General features: G+C 35.7%; 2 protein-coding genes across 6 annotated transcripts; both read right to left on the reverse strand.

Moving 5' to 3' along the window:
* Window positions 1-538: 538 nt before the first annotated feature.
* LOC107458552 (dehydrodolichyl diphosphate synthase CPT3-like) lies at window positions 539-8,387 on the reverse strand. Its single transcript, XM_021126735.2, has 3 exons — window positions 8,382-8,387; window positions 2,867-2,964; window positions 539-1,300 (listed from the first exon to the last, which is right to left on the reverse strand). The coding sequence occupies exons 1-3, from the start codon at window positions 8,385-8,387 to the stop codon at window positions 697-699; spliced, it is 708 nt and encodes a 235-aa protein (XP_020982394.2). The 3' UTR covers window positions 539-696.
* A 1-nt stretch (window position 8,388) lies between these two features.
* LOC107458562 (uncharacterized) lies at window positions 8,389-15,677 on the reverse strand. 5 transcript variants are annotated; one of them, XR_001586064.3, is made up of 6 exons: window positions 15,181-15,677; window positions 13,818-14,040; window positions 10,648-11,738; window positions 9,684-10,045; window positions 9,237-9,486; window positions 8,389-8,659 (listed from the first exon to the last, which is right to left on the reverse strand). XR_001586064.3 is itself a non-coding variant. In XM_016076779.3 (5 exons), exons 3-5 carry the CDS (start codon window positions 11,687-11,689, stop codon window positions 8,644-8,646), a joined length of 1,392 nt encoding a protein of 463 aa, XP_015932265.1. In that variant the 5' UTR covers window positions 11,690-11,738; window positions 13,818-14,040; window positions 15,181-15,676; the 3' UTR covers window positions 8,389-8,643. The 5 variants fall into 5 exon arrangements, 2 of the variants coding, with proteins under 2 accessions (XP_015932265.1, XP_015932264.1); XR_002365776.2 differs by having other exon boundaries at window positions 9,712-10,045; window positions 15,181-15,676; XR_008001460.1 differs by lacking the exon at window positions 13,818-14,040.
* Window positions 15,678-16,151: the final 474 nt, after the last annotated feature.

The raw sequence follows: 16,151 nt of genomic DNA on the forward strand, positions 1-16,151 counted from the left end.
TTTTTAAAAATATTAAGATACTAAAATTTTGAAGCTTGAACTGAAATTTTATATTGAGTACTTATCCTCCATTTTTCATCGAGTACTTTTAGGGCTGCATATGGATCAGATAATATCCGCATATTCGCAGTAATTATCCGTATCCGATCTGAATTTTACGGATATTATCCGATCCGCATTATGGTAGGATCAGATTGCGGATTTGGCAGTGATATCTGCAGATCCGATCCGCAGATCCGCATATCCGCACGTCTCATATAAATAACATAGTTTAAGAAAATAAACCCTAATGTGATATGAATTTTAGTGTGTTGTTTTATGAATTTTATGATATCTTTTTTTATTTTTTATGTTGTACTTTAATTTAAAATAATTAAACTTATATCTTGTGTTATTATTATTTTTTTTTTGTTATTCAATAGTACTTTTATTGATAATATTTTAGGAATAAATAGATTTAAACAAGTGAAAAAAATCAAGTTTGAAAAACCGGACCGGTCATCAAACCGTTCTAACTACTGGTTCACTGGTTTACTAGTCCAACTGGTCTAACCGATGGTTCAACCGGAAAAACCGTTTTAAAATAAAATAATAAATAAATTATAAATAAACATCCTAAAATATAATTATAGTATAATATAAATATTAAAATAGTTTTCAAATTTAAAAAACTACATTAAATGTGATCAATCAAATTCATATAATCTTATTAATATACAAACTCAAGTTAAATAGTATAAAAGGAATGACACCAAAAAATGAGGTAGTTAAGGCTACACAAACTAACAATACTCTCTGTTTGTTGTGGGCAGTGACCTTCATTGCCTTTTCCATTGAAATCCTTACAGGTTCAGCCAATAACTGCAAGTTTCCAATAAAACGTAGTTTAACACCGTATTCATTGATAATGCTTTCATCTTGAAGCAACTCCTCAATCTTTTCTCGCATCAATTCCATCAAGGATTGCACCTCTTTAGGCTTTCTTTTGAAGTTATCGATGCTGAATGCATAGACAGTTACATACTTCACTCCTAATTCATAATAATACCTAAGAATGGAAATGAGAGATGAAAATCCAGCTTTATGACCAATCCCTTCAGCCAAGTTACTCTTCTTTGCAAACCTTCGATTTCCATCCATGATAAAAGCAATATGATGTAGCACAGGATCCATAGATAATATGCTGAATATGCATCTCCTAAAACAGCTGGATAAACCTCCAAGCAGGTTGCTTGTAATACCTCCAGTATTTGTGCATGGATGTGTTCCGCAATGCAACTCAAAAGTGTCTAAGATAAACCTGCCAGAAGAAAACTTTGTTATAAGTTAGCATTAGAAAGAGTTAAAGCAACAGAAGCACATTATCAAGATACAAGCTCAACAGCTAAAGCAATAACAATGTCAAACATAAATGCAATGCAGAAAATCAGTAAGAAACAAAAGAAGAAAGAAAAAAGAAGCAGCAACAAAAGTTAAATACTACCAACAACTAATCACTCTAAACCCTGAAATCAACAACTATTTCAACAAAAATTAAGAAACATCATACTTAAAAATTAAAAAACGGCAACAGCAGCATAACAAATCCATTTTAATCAACAATTTCAACAACACAAAATCAATGATTTAATTAATTTCAGATTCAAAAATCACAAATTAGAGTATTAGACATTCAAAACACTGAAACAGACTCAATAGTGATGACACTAAATTAAACAGAACATTAGCAAGGAAGAAGAAAAAGAACTTAGCAACATTATTTGAACAAAAAATCAGAAATTAAAAGTAAGAAGAAGAACCAAGCATTCAGAAACTAAACAAAGCCATCAGTAACCAAAGAAAAATTAAAAGAACCATCAGAGTAACAAAACTTTAAACATTCACAGCAAACTTCAAACCATCAGAATAACAGATCCAGAACCAAACTTTCAGAGTAACAAAATTTCAAACATTTACAGCAATTAGAAAACAGAGTAACAAAATATTCAGAACCAAACTTCAAGGACCATCAAAACTTCAACAAATTGAAGAAGACTTGAACCAAGACCGAAGCAGACTTGAACAAAAATTGAAGCAGAGTTGAACAAAAATTGAAGCAGACTTGAAGAAAAATCAGAAATGGAGCAAAAATTGAAGAAGACGACCAAAGTGAAGATGAAGAAGAGAAGCCACTAACCTGGGTCCGTGCCGAGAAGCCAGCAAAGATGAAGAGCCGAAGAGGAGCTGGGTTAGAAGGCAACGCTGAGGAGCTGGGTTAGGCGGAGGGCAACGCGGCTAGGGTTTCTTTAATTCAGAGTTCTCCAGAACATGGATGAATGAATGATTGGGGGAAGAGGAGGGTTGGGTCACGAGGGATCACTGGATCGGTGGATCCATTTTTTTTTTTTACAAGTTTAAAAATAGCGCCGTTTTATCCGAACCGGCCGGTTACTGATCCGGCCCAACCAACCGATTCTTGGCCGGTTTGCCGGTTTTTCACCGGTTTTCTTTCGAACGATTATAAAGGAAGGATTGGACCACTTACACCGTCAATTTCTGGTTGAACCGGTTCAACCGGCCGATCCGGTCGGATTTTCAGAACTTTGAAAAAAATAGATTTTCTAGAGTCAAAAAGAGCCTTAAAACAATTTTTTTGAATTATGCAAATATACCCAATATCCGATTCGATCTAACTTAAAAAAAAAAATTGTAGATATTATATTCAATCCGATCCAACGAGTGCAATACGAATCAAATAGAATTATAGGATATATCTAATCCAATTCGTGCAGCCTAAGTACCCCAAAAAAAAGGGGACATTTTTTAATTCATTAACCCCTGTTAACGGTAGTAACCAAAGTGAAGATGAAGAAGAGAAGCCACTAACCTGGGTCCGTGCCGAGAAGCCAGCAAAGATGAAGAGCCGAAGAGGAGCTGGGTTAGAAGGCAACGCTGAGGAGCTGGGTTAGGCGGAGGGCAACGCGGCTAGGGTTTCTTTAATTCAGAGTTCTCCAGAACATGGATGAATGAATGATTGGGGGAAGAGGAGGGTTGGGTCACGAGGGATCACTGGATCGGTGGATCCATTTTTTTTTTTACAAGTTTAAAAACAGCGCCGTTTTATCCGAACCGGCCGGTTACTGATCCGGCCCAACCAACCGATTCTTGGCCGGTTTGCCGGTTTTTCACCGGTTTTCTTTCGAACGATTATAAAGGAAGGATTGGACCACTTGCACCGTCAATTTCTGGTTGAACCGGTTCAACCGGCCGATCCGGTCGGATTTTCAGAGCTTTGAAAAAAATAGATTTTCTAGAGTCAAAAAGAGCCTTAAAACAATTTTTTTGAATTATGCGAATATACCCAATATCCGATTCGATCTAACTTAAAAAAAAATTGTAGATATTATATTCGATCCGATCCAACGAGTGCAATACGAATCAAATAGAATTATAGGATATATCTAATCCAATTCGTGCAGCCTAAGTACCCCAAAAAAAAGGGGACATTTTTTAATTCATTAACCCCTGTTAACGGTAGTAACCAAAGTGAAGATGAAGAAGAGAAGCCACTAACCTGGGTCCGTGCCGAGAAGCCAGCAAAGATGAAGAGCCGAAGAGGAGCTGGGTTAGAAGGCAACGCTGAGGAGCTGGGTTAGGCGGAGGGCAACGCGGCTAGGGTTTCTTTAATTCAGAGTTCTCCAGAACATGGATGAATGAATGATTGGGGGAAGAGGAGGGTTGGGTCACGAGGGATCACTGGATCGGTGGATCCATTTTTTTTTTTACAAGTTTAAAAACAGCGCCGTTTTATCCGAACCGGCCGGTTACTGATCCGGCCCAACCAACCGATTCTTGGCCGGTTTGCCGGTTTTTCACCGGTTTTCTTTCGAACGATTATAAAGGAAGGATTGGACCACTTGCACCGTCAATTTCTGGTTGAACCGGTTCAACCGGCCGATCCGGTCGGATTTTCAGAACTTTGAAAAAAATAGATTTTCTAGAGTCAAAAAGAGCCTTAAAACAATTTTTTTGAATTATGCGAATATACCCAATATCCGATTCGATCTAACTTAAAAAAAATTGTAGATATTATATTCGATCCGATCCAACGAGTGCAATACGAATCAAATAGAATTATAGGATATATCTAATCCAATTCGTGCAGCCTAAGTACCCCAAAAAAAAGGGGACATTTTTTAATTCATTAACCCCTGTTAACGGTAGTAACCAAAGTGAAGATGAAGAAGAGAAGCCACTAACCTGGGTCCGTGCCGAGAAGCCAGCAAAGATGAAGAGCCGAAGAGGAGCTGGGTTAGAAGGCAACGCTGAGGAGCTGGGTTAGGCGGAGGGCAACGCGGCTAGGGTTTCTTTAATTCAGAGTTCTCCAGAACATGGATGAATGAATGATTGGGGGAAGAGGAGGGTTGGGTCACGAGGGATCACTGGATCGGTGGATCCATTTTTTTTTTTACAAGTTTAAAAACAGCGCCGTTTTATCCGAACCGGCCGGTTACTGATCCGGCCCAACCAACCGATTCTTGGCCGGTTTGCCGGTTTTTCACCGGTTTTCTTTCGAACGATTATAAAGGAAGGATTGGACCACTTGCACCGTCAATTTCTGGTTGAACCGGTTCAACCGGCCGATCCGGTCGGATTTTCAGAACTTTGAAAAAAATAGATTTTCTAGAGTCAAAAACTCCAACATCAACTTCACCAGCCCTCACCTATCCCCACCACCTTATGCAACTCATCTCTCCGCCTCCATACCCGTGACTCATCGTCCTCTCTCCACCCTCACGCTCACTAACGACCCCACTTCACTGCCTCATCTCTCACTCCCACATCACCATCACCATCAACATTCTCACATCCCCAAATTCTGATGCCTCATCCTCTCTCTCTCTCCATATTACCACCGCCAGTAGCCCATCTGTAACTCCCACCTCTCCTCGCGTCACTCAATCACAACCACAACCGCCACCACATCACCAACAACAACAGCGAAAAGGAGGATTCAACAACCGAAATCCCTCAATTTAAAATTTTCAAAACAATCCAGAGATCAAGAACAGAGAAGGAGAGATGGCGTTTAAGACTGTGTATTGGTTGGCTAAGACAGCAGTAGCAAGGAAGACCCACAAGCGACAATGGTAGCAACAGCCGTTGGAGTTGGAGCCCGTGACAATGAGACACGAGCGGGTGATTGGGGCTGAGGGAGATGACAATGGGATGAGAGGTGGTGATTGGTGGCGGTGGAATCAGTTGGGGTTAGGGGTAGGAGATGGGGATGGGAGGGATGCTGGGATGGGGTTGGGGGAGTAGGAGACGGTGATTTATGGATGCAATAATGCTAGGGAACCAACAACTCTGTATAAGCTAAGAATCAGCCAACTGGTAAATCAGAGGCACCGGTGACTTTAACCGGATGTTGCTACTGATAGGCACACAGATGTTTCTTGTAAATTGGATGGTTTTAGATATGATTTCTATATTTTATGTGTTACGCATTAATAAAACATAATTTATATGGAACCAACTAATTAATGATCAAAGCATCTGTTTCGTGATTCTCTCCTATCACTAGTATATCTTCTCTCATGTTTTGAACGTGGTCAACAATAATTTAAAAAACAAATTAAATTATAAATTAATAAAACTAATTATAATTAATTATGTTGTTCTATTCTTGGCTGATTATTAGTTGGTTTCATATACTTTTCCTTATGGATGATGATTTAATGAGATGAGATTAAGTGCAAAAATGGAAAAGGAATGGTTGATTAATATTTGACCATAACAAATTTGATGACAAAGATAAAATTAAAATTTGTTTTGATATTGATACAAAATTGAATTAAATTAAAAATTAAGGATATTTTTATTTTTTTTAATTTCAGAAAAAAATGTATTTTATTCTTAATTAAATATTTAAGAGAGATATTTTTATCTAAGTAATCAACTATTAAAATAAAAATTTAAAATTACATATAGCAGTGTAACGTAGATTTGCAATAGAAGTATAATAAGAAAAATAAGTTATATGAAAAAATGATAAAATTAATATATAGTAGTGTTTTGACTTTTGAGAGTTATCTAAAATTGGATTGTTTTAAATTTGAATATAAGGTCTAATTCTAAACAATTTGGTGATTTGTCTAACGTTTTTTGCTGATATAATAACGTAATGTCTAAATACTTTTAGGTGATTTGTCCGACGTCTAATTTTTTTATAAAAATAAGAGTGATATTTGTAAAGTATTTTATAAATATAGATGTAAAGTGAATAACCATTTTTTAAAATAGTTCCATATTTAATAGTTGATAATTATTTTTTTAATTAAAAAATTATTAAAATTTCCATTTTAGATTAATAAAAAAAGTTATAGTCTTGTAAAATTTAGTTATTAATTCAAATAAATAGGACTGATGATGAGGTCGTCGAATCTGACCCGTAAAGTCAATAAAGCTCTTATATATTAATTGAATTTCACTTATTTTAGGTTTGGCAACCAAGTTATGAACAAATAAATAGTATAGGAAAATTATCCCATATGTCGGTCAAAAAGTGCGGAACATGAAATTCAGCTTACGATTAAGTAGCTCTCTTGAATTTTGTTTGTTAGTGAAGGATAAAAAGACGAATATAACTTTGAAAATGACTATGAAAAAATGCACAAAAGGTGAGTGGCTCCTTTTGTTTTTTTTTTTTTGGACTTGGTGAGTGGCTTCTTAAAGGGTAATGATAGAGCAACTCTAGAGGCTTGGGCCCAAACCATTTTTCTGCCCAGTAACACAATTGTTTTAATATTTGTGCAACACCAAAGTAAGAGATGGTAAAATAGAGTGAGAGGGAGATCATGCTGGTCCAGCGGAGGGTTGTTGATGTGTGAAGGACTCCATACGGTGTGTATCTGCGGACAGAACTTGGATTTCAAATTTATTTTTTCCATACAATACTTAAAACATTATTTTCGTAAGAAAAAATTGTTTCTCATAACTTTAACCAAATTTTTAACATGCATATAGGCATATTACATACATAAGTCACTCACAAATTTTATCATAATACAATTACATTACAAAAAATTGGCTTTAACATAAAATAACAAAATATTTTTATTATGGGCTCACACTATTCAATATAGTTCATACTAACCACCCATCTCTTCCAAAATTTGATGGTAACTCAACGAAATAATTTTTTACTGTGTATTAATCACTCTATTTTAAATATTCCTAATTATTTAAGCACTAATAATTATTTAAGAACTAATTACAAGACAATAAATAATAACAGCACAAAAACACTTACTAGCTAAGCCAATTTTACGTAGTCTTTTTCTAAATAGCAACAACAATAAAACCATGTTCACATTCTAATTTTTGGGAAGCACCATTTTTAGAACCATGCAACACATCATTTCTCTTTTATAAAATTTAACTGACCCAAACCATGCAATAAGACCCAAACCATGCGGAAAAGGAATAAAAAAAATCTATTGGCCCAAGCCAATTCCACTCGGCTCGGCTTCCACATACCACGCCATTATAACTTCTCAGCAACAGCTCACCTTTGGACATAAATGCCAACTTATTGCTTATTGAATGAATAACTTTTCATCCCGTTGACACCCCACCGTGAGTACTGCAGACCCTTTTCCACCAAATACCACGTGCCCCTAATCTTAACCATGCCACTATTTTATACTATATCTGAACGATTCAAGAATGCGGAACATCACGTTCCGCACAAATGCACTGCCATATGTGAACACTTTCCGTATAGTATAATATAGATACATCATGTGTATATCATGATAATTGATAAGTCAATTCAATGCATATTCATTTCTATTATCTTTTTGTACATTTTAACGTCGCATATTTTAAGCGTTTTTTTTTGTCATAGAAGCACTGCATTACTGAGTAGTGTGAGTACTGACTTTTAATTAATTCATTTTATTATTATCTTCTATGTAATGTATTTATATTTTTATTTCACGCGTGCAACATCTGTGAAATACCAATGTCTGAATTTGCACTTTTTAATTTAAATGTGGAAAAAGAAATAGTGTAAAACACAATTATAAAGTGTATAAGTACTTTGCGCAATTATGGTGTCAGGAGTAAAAATCGAACCATCCAATTTTTGGGTATACAAATCGGAGAATCCGATTATTTTTGCCAAAATTTAAATTCTCTCCCACACTAATCGGACTGTCCAATTAATAGGCTTAATCTTTTTTTAATAAAAAAATTGGATAGACCGATTTTTTCATTCCTTGTTTCAGAAAAAACTATTCCACATCCATGTCTAACACCTACATCCTCCATAATAATGCACAACACACACATGCTTCTCATATAAAAAAAAATGAGCCTCTGAATTTGTTTATATATACCGTCATATTATCATTTAAATCTTTGAATTTCATTGATTAATTGTGTGAAATAATTTTACATAGTCAGTACATATTAATTAATAGTTAAATATTTTGGATACCCACTTCTTAGTTTAGGAAGATACAAAATGGTCATTTATTTTTCGCCACTTGAAAACTTGAACCAAGCCAAAAATGGATCCAGCAAAGCATTGAGAACTAAAAGCTTATTATCCTCCCAAGAACCTCACAACCTGATCACATGTTCCCCATATGCTGGAAATCAGGGTGATTGATTCCTGCATACACCAGAACATGAACATGAACATGAAATGTCAGTATCAACCAAATACAACATAACTTTGATGATCGATTAACTTGTAAACTTCGAAGATGTTAAGTAGACCTCAAAAACACCATCAAATACATCACAACAGTTACTAATCTATAAAAGTTCAAGAAACTGCAATATTTCATGTCTCAAACTGCAATGATTCAAGTGAATGCAACATAGTTGTCTCAGAATCCTAAGATAGTGCTCATACTGACAGCCGTCCATTGAATTTAAATCTAGTTAATGCATGTCAAAGTTACTGTACCACCACATTTGCGCTAGTTCCATCGGTCATTGAACATTATATAACAGATCTCAATTGCTCATATACAGGCTTCCACTGGCTGTTTTTGATCTTTCACTTTCCATAGTCTACACACACTTGGTGTTTCTAGCTCCATATACGGAGATATTAATCCAGGGCCAATTGGTGCACTCCCAGATAACAAAAGACAAGATATCTTGCAAATATATCATTCATGAAAATATTAATCATATAACTACTTAAGCAAAGAAGAGGACATGAAAAAGGATTAGCAAACCTCTGACAAACCATGGAAACACATGCACAAACCAAGAGAGAGATAAGAGTCTATCTTTCTATTGGTCTTTGCATTGATCCAACACTTTCATTCCTAATGTCCATTGCTCCTTTTTACATCTAATAATTGTTCTCAACATGCTTCTATGTTGCTAGAAGTTTGATTCTTCGACTACAGAGGGGTTAATTAATGACGACGATGGGCTAGTTATGAATATCATCCCTTGCTTGGTTCTGGTCACTCCCGCTACCTGAATTATTCATTCATGTTTTTTAAAAAAAATAAAAAAATAAAAGAAAAATAACCCCTCAACCTTTTGATTATTATGAAGATAATGTATATAGGTCACTAGCTTAAAATGCACCAGAAACACTTTACTTGACAGATGCAGTACAGGATAAAATATGCATGAGCATCCAGACATGAAAATCGCAAAAGGAGAGTTACTGTTAAAGTTAGCCGAGTGTTGACTAGCCTGTCCAAGTTTTGATGGGCTTCTGTCCAACCAGGTTCATATGCCTCAAGAAAACCCAACTTTGCCTTGTTAGGCAAATCATGGGGGTGGACAAATGGAACTCCAGGTGGCCACCCTATCTCCAATCGTATATTCGCACATGGGCTGTCTAAGGCATGGATGTGATTTTCACATTCCTTGAGATTACAGAAACGCAGCTTGATGCCTTTTTTATCTGCAATATCTTGGACCCTTTCTTTCAAAACTCGTTGTGCCTCAAGCCTTAGTCGCTTGGAAGGTGGCAGAGGTTTGCTTTTAGGATTTTGCTTCCTCCTCCTTATAGTCTTCCCGGATCCTGTTCCAGCATTTAATTGACCTACTGTTAAAACCCTTCAACTAAGGGCTACTTGCAAAGCAGAAGTGACACCATATCAACATCAATACAGTCAAACTCTGTCACAAATAAATAATAATATAATAATAATAAATTTTAAGAAACACAATCTGGACACCTATGTTCATATTTGAGACCAACTATTAATGACGATATAAAGTTCTACAAGTATAATAACCAAAGTGCAATATTTGTGGATTATATTTAAAAAAAATAAAATAAAATAGAAAAACAGCCTAAGAACAATTTATTTTGCTATGCTACTTCTCCCAGAAAATATGTTATGCATGCCCTTTCAATTCACTCATTCAAGTTCCTCCAGTGCGGATGGAAATGCAATCAACATATTTTTGCACAATCTCATTTGAAAATGGAAAGCATAGCTTGAATTGGCAACCTTTTCAAAATGAAAGTAAAATAATTCAAAGTTGAGCAAGTTCTTAAATTGCTTTGAAGAATATAAACAATGTATGTATGTATGTATGTATGTATGTATGTATGTATGTATGTATATTAAAAAGAAAATTAAAAACCAGATTACAAATAGTTATAATGCTACATACCATCATTTGTTGGTGGAAAATTGAAGCACTGGAAACCAGGCCTATTAAAAATATGATCAGTTTGATGAGATCTTTGCATAAAATCATCCACTGGAACGGGGAGCTGGAACTGAGCTTCAATTCCATAACCTGCCGCTCTCATTTCTGAACAATCAAGATTGGCCATTGATTTAGGCAGAAGTTTAAAGGCTAAAGAACATCGTCCATACATATTAGGCTCCATGTTAATCTCAGTTTTGTGCAATGCAGGGCTTACATACCCTGCAGTGGCTTGATAGAGAGCAAGACCAGGATAAACAACAGCTTCCTGAGGTCCAAGATCTCCATCCACAAGAATCCATCGACCTTGAAAGTCTCTTACCTGTAAACCAGCCTTGTCAGACTTGACAATAGATATCAAGCCTTTATCAACATGGTGATCCTGGTCAGGATACATAACAATTTGGCCATCCTCTTGAGTAGCTATATTATGATGCTGTGGCTCCTGAAATGATGGCCTAGCATGACAGCAAACAGATAAGACTGAAGAAGAAATTTCCCTATTTCTAAGGGGAACATTATCCAGTATTTCAGCAAACGGAAAGCTACGCAAATTCAAATGGAAGCTAATTGCGTCCAGAATATGCCTTGCTGCTTTTCCAAATGAAGCAAACATATCTTGCAAACCAGCAGGAGGGAACTCAATGGAGTTGTTTGGTTCTGAAGGAGTTAATCCCGGTCTATAATCATAGCTTTCTTGCCACAAATGAGGATCTGCATAATAACCAGATGTTTTGCACCACTCCCGAGACTCAGCGGTATGGATTATATCTGCAGGGGGGTATGATTCTCTTTGATGGAAATAGAGGCGGGCAGATTCTAAACCAGATCTTAGAAGAGACCCGTCACTTTCTGGAAATTGGACAATGACAGCTGAAAACTGAGCCAATGATTGTGACAAAATTGAAACTGATATTTTATAGGCATCAGATGGCAACCCTTCCAAAGGAACTAAATCAGTGAGCTTCACACGACCCAAAGATGTCAGGCCACTGCCTGCCATGAAATTTGTAGTCTACCTTAGTTTAGATAGATTGAACCCACTAAGATATCTGTAAAGGTGAAAATAAACAAATCTCATATCAGAAACACTATCAGAAAAGCATTACTCCTTTAATTGCAAAATCAAGATTGCTTTAAATAATTTGGTATATTGAAAAAAGTTAATCTATGTGTACATAAATACAAGGTATTATTTAAGAGATTAATTTTCGTATGCTGATTATATCCTATGTCACCTTTAACGTGGTTATTGTAAATTAAATATTTTGATTAATGTGGCAATACATGATTAGATTACTGTGTTTTGATGTAAGGTTCTAAACACTGAGAAGTATGAGAAATTGGTGTGAATTGGAGAAAAGCAGAAGGGAGGATAAAGTGTTGTTGGGTGAATAATAGTCACCACAAACATTCATAGCAATTCACAAATCACAACAATCACGGCAGCAATATGGCAAAGTAAAATAAGTGTACTTAATTGACCAATGAAGTACTCAATTGATATATAAGGCAAAAATCAATGAAACAGTATACCAATACCACCCTAAGCTCAAGGGAGGTCTGCACTATCAAATAGCAACATAATATCTAACCTCTTTTCTTACACTATAATTCCCTTTTTATATCACAACCCATTTTCCAATCTGTTGTGACTAACTCTGACCTCAGCACAAGCTAATAATTCCCTGTGACGCACTCATACTGACTTCTCGTAGTCTTTCATATGGGTAATTTCCTCACCCTTTTGTTACTTGGGTTATTCTGCATAATGGCTTCATTAGGCCCATGCTCTTGTTTCTCTTGGGTCTCGGCATTGGCATTACTATTACTATTCGCATCAGTGAATAATTTGATAATTTAAGAACTAAGAAATGGTGTAATCCATGAAAATGGGTCAAAGGGTGTAACAGACCATTCATTCATGTAGAGACTTATTCCTTGGAGCAAATCAGATATTCCTAAATATATGCACATGCAAGAATCATTCAGAATATATAGTCCCACTCTCAAGAAAATTTGTGAATCGTGATACAAAGGAAGAACCAAATGCAACAGCATGATTCGCACCAAAATATGAAGCAATAAGGTAAAATAAGAAACACAAATAAGTGCACAGCACATAACACGCATCAGGCCACTATCTTGTTATTTGCCAATAGTTAGTAACTCACCATAGGTTTCATTGAAAGTTGTTTCATCATTGCATTAAGTGGTAACTTCCGCCAAAATAATACAAAATCTATGATTGATAATCTTCTAATCAGACGAACACTTATATAATCATTTTCATAGAAATAAAAGTAAACCATGACATGGTAAATTTTCTGTTACTAAATTGTTTACAAGACTTCTTGGACCCAAAATTGTTTACCCAATTTACAAATCATATGATGTTTGCCTTACTTATGATAATACTCCTGCTTAACCCAAAGTCTTAGCATTACTAGAAGTGCTACCTGCTACTAAGATTGGAATAAATGTAAAGGATATCTCCAATATGGAAAAGTAAGCACAACACAGTGCACACATAGACTTTCTCACTACAATTAATCAATATTAAACAGTACCAAATCCACTGAAAAGAAAAGAAAATAAAATACTACAAAGTACAAAGTACAAGCCGGCAGTCGATATCAACATATTTCGAAAGTCAAGGAAGTAAATTGAGATCCCAAAGATTACAAAATCTCGTTACAAAGTGCTAACTTAACATTTGAGAACAGAGAACAAACAATTGGGCATCCGCATCCCATTTTCACAAAGAACCATCATAAAAAAAATTTTGGACTGTCTCCAAGCCCAAACCATCCTTATCGAACGACTAAACACGCCAGAATTGAATGATTTCATCCACATGGGTAACGAAGCTCAAAATCCCCATACCTCAAATTTCTTCAAATCTTCATAATCATGAATCAAAACGTACAATAGCATCATCAATACTTACAGATATTTACAAAACTAACTCACCAAATCAGAAATAGTGACTCTAAAATTAATCAGCACATTCACACTAATATTTATAATAAATAAATAAATCTCTAGAGATAATAGTCAAACAAAAAAGCTATTACATTCACTAGCATTAATACAAACACTATTGAGGCATAAAAGGAGTATTTACAAACCTTGAATCCAATGAAAGATAAACTCACTGCGGGACATGTTCATATGAATCACAAGGTCCGTGGCAAAGGTGATGGAGAAGTGAAAACCCAAAGAGTATGAGGCTGAGGAAAGCAACGTGCTTGTGGTGGTGGTGGTGGTAGCTACAAACTTTGTAGCCGATCATCGCCGTTGAGTAGCATCACATGAGGCATGATGAGGTGGAAATGATAGCAGCTCACCACTCTGTTTAGCATCACACCTGCCTCCTTGTTAGTTACTACTACTACTACTGCTACTTTACTAAACAATGTACCCGTGCAACGAAGAATGTCTATTTCTTTGTATTTATGTCTGAAATATATTTCTAAAATAAATTTAAATTATTCATGAATATATTTAACTTGTATAAAATAAACTCCATATAGTTTTTGTTATATATTGATACCAAACAAATAACCATAGTTGCCAGAACCGAACTGGTGATCAAACCAGTCAGACTACTGGGTCATTGGTTCAACCAGTAGGTTACGGGTTGAACCGACTGACCCGGTCCTACTTAAATAAAATTAAATTTTGAAATGTATATCTTCACCAACACTTTAACAACAATCAAGTCACAATTTCTAAAATAACTAATACGAAAATAGACATTATTACTCAATACTACAATAATATCTTAATTTGACACAATAATAGTGACAATCAATTAGGCAATTAGCAATCAATTCTAATTAAGCAATTAACAATCACACTGCAGCATTGGAGCCTATTAACATTTAACAATTAATCAATTAGGCAATTAACAATAAACTCTAACATTTTATTAGCAATTAACAATCAATTCTAACAAAGCCTATTATCTAATTCTAATCACACTATCACATTGACAATCAATTAGGCAATTAACAATCAATTCTAATATGACAATTTCAGAGCCCTCAAAATTAAAATTGAAAATAAGGTGCATCCCTATTATTTTTATGAGAAGAATCATAATATCATAACCACAAAGTAAAACTAAATAACTAAATACCAATCTCCAAACATTTTCTTTCCAAATTCAAAATTAGCAGACCAACTCAAAATCAGCATTCGGCGGCATAACTAAATTAGTAATTAGCAAGCCTCCCATTCAACAAATTCAATTCTACCATTCAACAAATTGACAAATTCAAGTGTCATCATAAATTCATAACCAAGCAATTAGTCAATTACATTACATATATAGCATCATAAGAAATCAGTCACAAACACGCACAAAATTAACTAATTATTTTTAACTAAATCATTTTGATCACATTAAAAACTAAATTCACCAAATCACATTTTTTTTATGAACAACCGATTAAAAACGAAAAAAGTAAGCAAGAAAAATTAAGTAACCTTCGGTGGTCTTCCAAAAAGAAGAGCATGAAGGAAAAGGAGCAAGGATGTGACGCGGAGAAGCTGGCGGCACTGCGGCAGTCCGTCTTATGTTTACAACGCGGAGAACTAGCAGAATATGAACGATAGGGAGCAAGACCGCCGGCAACGAGCACGCGAGGGACCACAAAGCTCGAGCAGAGATGTGAGGAGGGAGAGAGGCGAGGGAGGCGCGGCGACGACACGAGCAGGAAGCACCGCTCGAGCAGATGCGGAGGCGAGAGAGGGACAAGCAGCCGAGCTCAGATGGAGGAGAGAGGCCAGACGCGAGCATATGACGTGGAGGATCCGGCGAGACGCGCGGGGACGGCTGCGAGCATTCGATGGCGGTGAACCGAGCTGAACTCCCAGCTCTGCCTCCGTTAGAGACTATAGAGAGTGTGAGCGAGCGAGTGAGAAAGCTGGGGGTTGGGTGGGGCTTCGTTCAGCTAGGGTTTTTTTTAAAAAAAAAAACAAAAAAGAGGTAAATAGGTGCCGAAATGCTACCTGTTTTCAATAGAATGATCTTTTAAAAGATTTAAAAAATTGACAAGTGTGATTATGACAGATTTTGTTTTTGATATTAGAGTAATAATGATATTTTTTTAAAATGTGGATTTATAGAATATTATTTTTAAATATGGAACCGTTTAATTAGATAAATAAAAATTGAACCGTCTGATTTGTGAGAAGTGCCGAAATCGGACCGTCTGATTTGTAAGGATACAGAAATCAGACCAAGAGATTTGTGAAATTGGACCGAGAAATTTGTGAGAGAACAGAAATCGGATCGAGGGATTTCTACTAAAAAAAATTAAAAAATTTGAAGTATAGAAATCGGACCCTCTGATTTGTGTATCTTCCACACTTTTAAAAAACACCAAAAATTATAATGTTAAGATATATCACTACTTATACTTCCATATAAAAAAAAGAGCCTGTTTATGAACTGT

The sequence above is a fragment of the Arachis duranensis genome, chromosome 7, assembly GCF_000817695.3.
Source record: "Arachis duranensis cultivar V14167 chromosome 7, aradu.V14167.gnm2.J7QH, whole genome shotgun sequence".
Taxonomy (NCBI): domain Eukaryota; kingdom Viridiplantae; phylum Streptophyta; class Magnoliopsida; order Fabales; family Fabaceae; genus Arachis; species Arachis duranensis.

Bases quoted from the DNA above. Each gene is read 5' to 3' on its own strand.
- LOC107458552 (XM_021126735.2), bottom strand. The intron at 1,301-2,866 runs GTTAGTGGCTTC...TTCTTCTGGCAG, and splicing joins GCTTCTCGGCACGGACCCAG to GTTTATCTTAGACACTTTTG.
- LOC107458562 (XM_016076778.3), bottom strand. From the start codon at position 11,689: ATGGCAGGCAGTGGCCTGACATCTTTGGGTCGTGTGAAGCTCACTGAT. The intron at 10,046-10,647 runs GTATGTAGCATT...ATGCTGGAACAG, and splicing joins TTTTCCACCAACAAATGATG to GATCCGGGAAGACTATAAGG. The intron at 8,660-9,683 runs GTAACTCTCCTT...TGGTGTATGCAG, and splicing joins ACACTCGGCTAACTTTAACA to GAATCAATCACCCTGATTTC.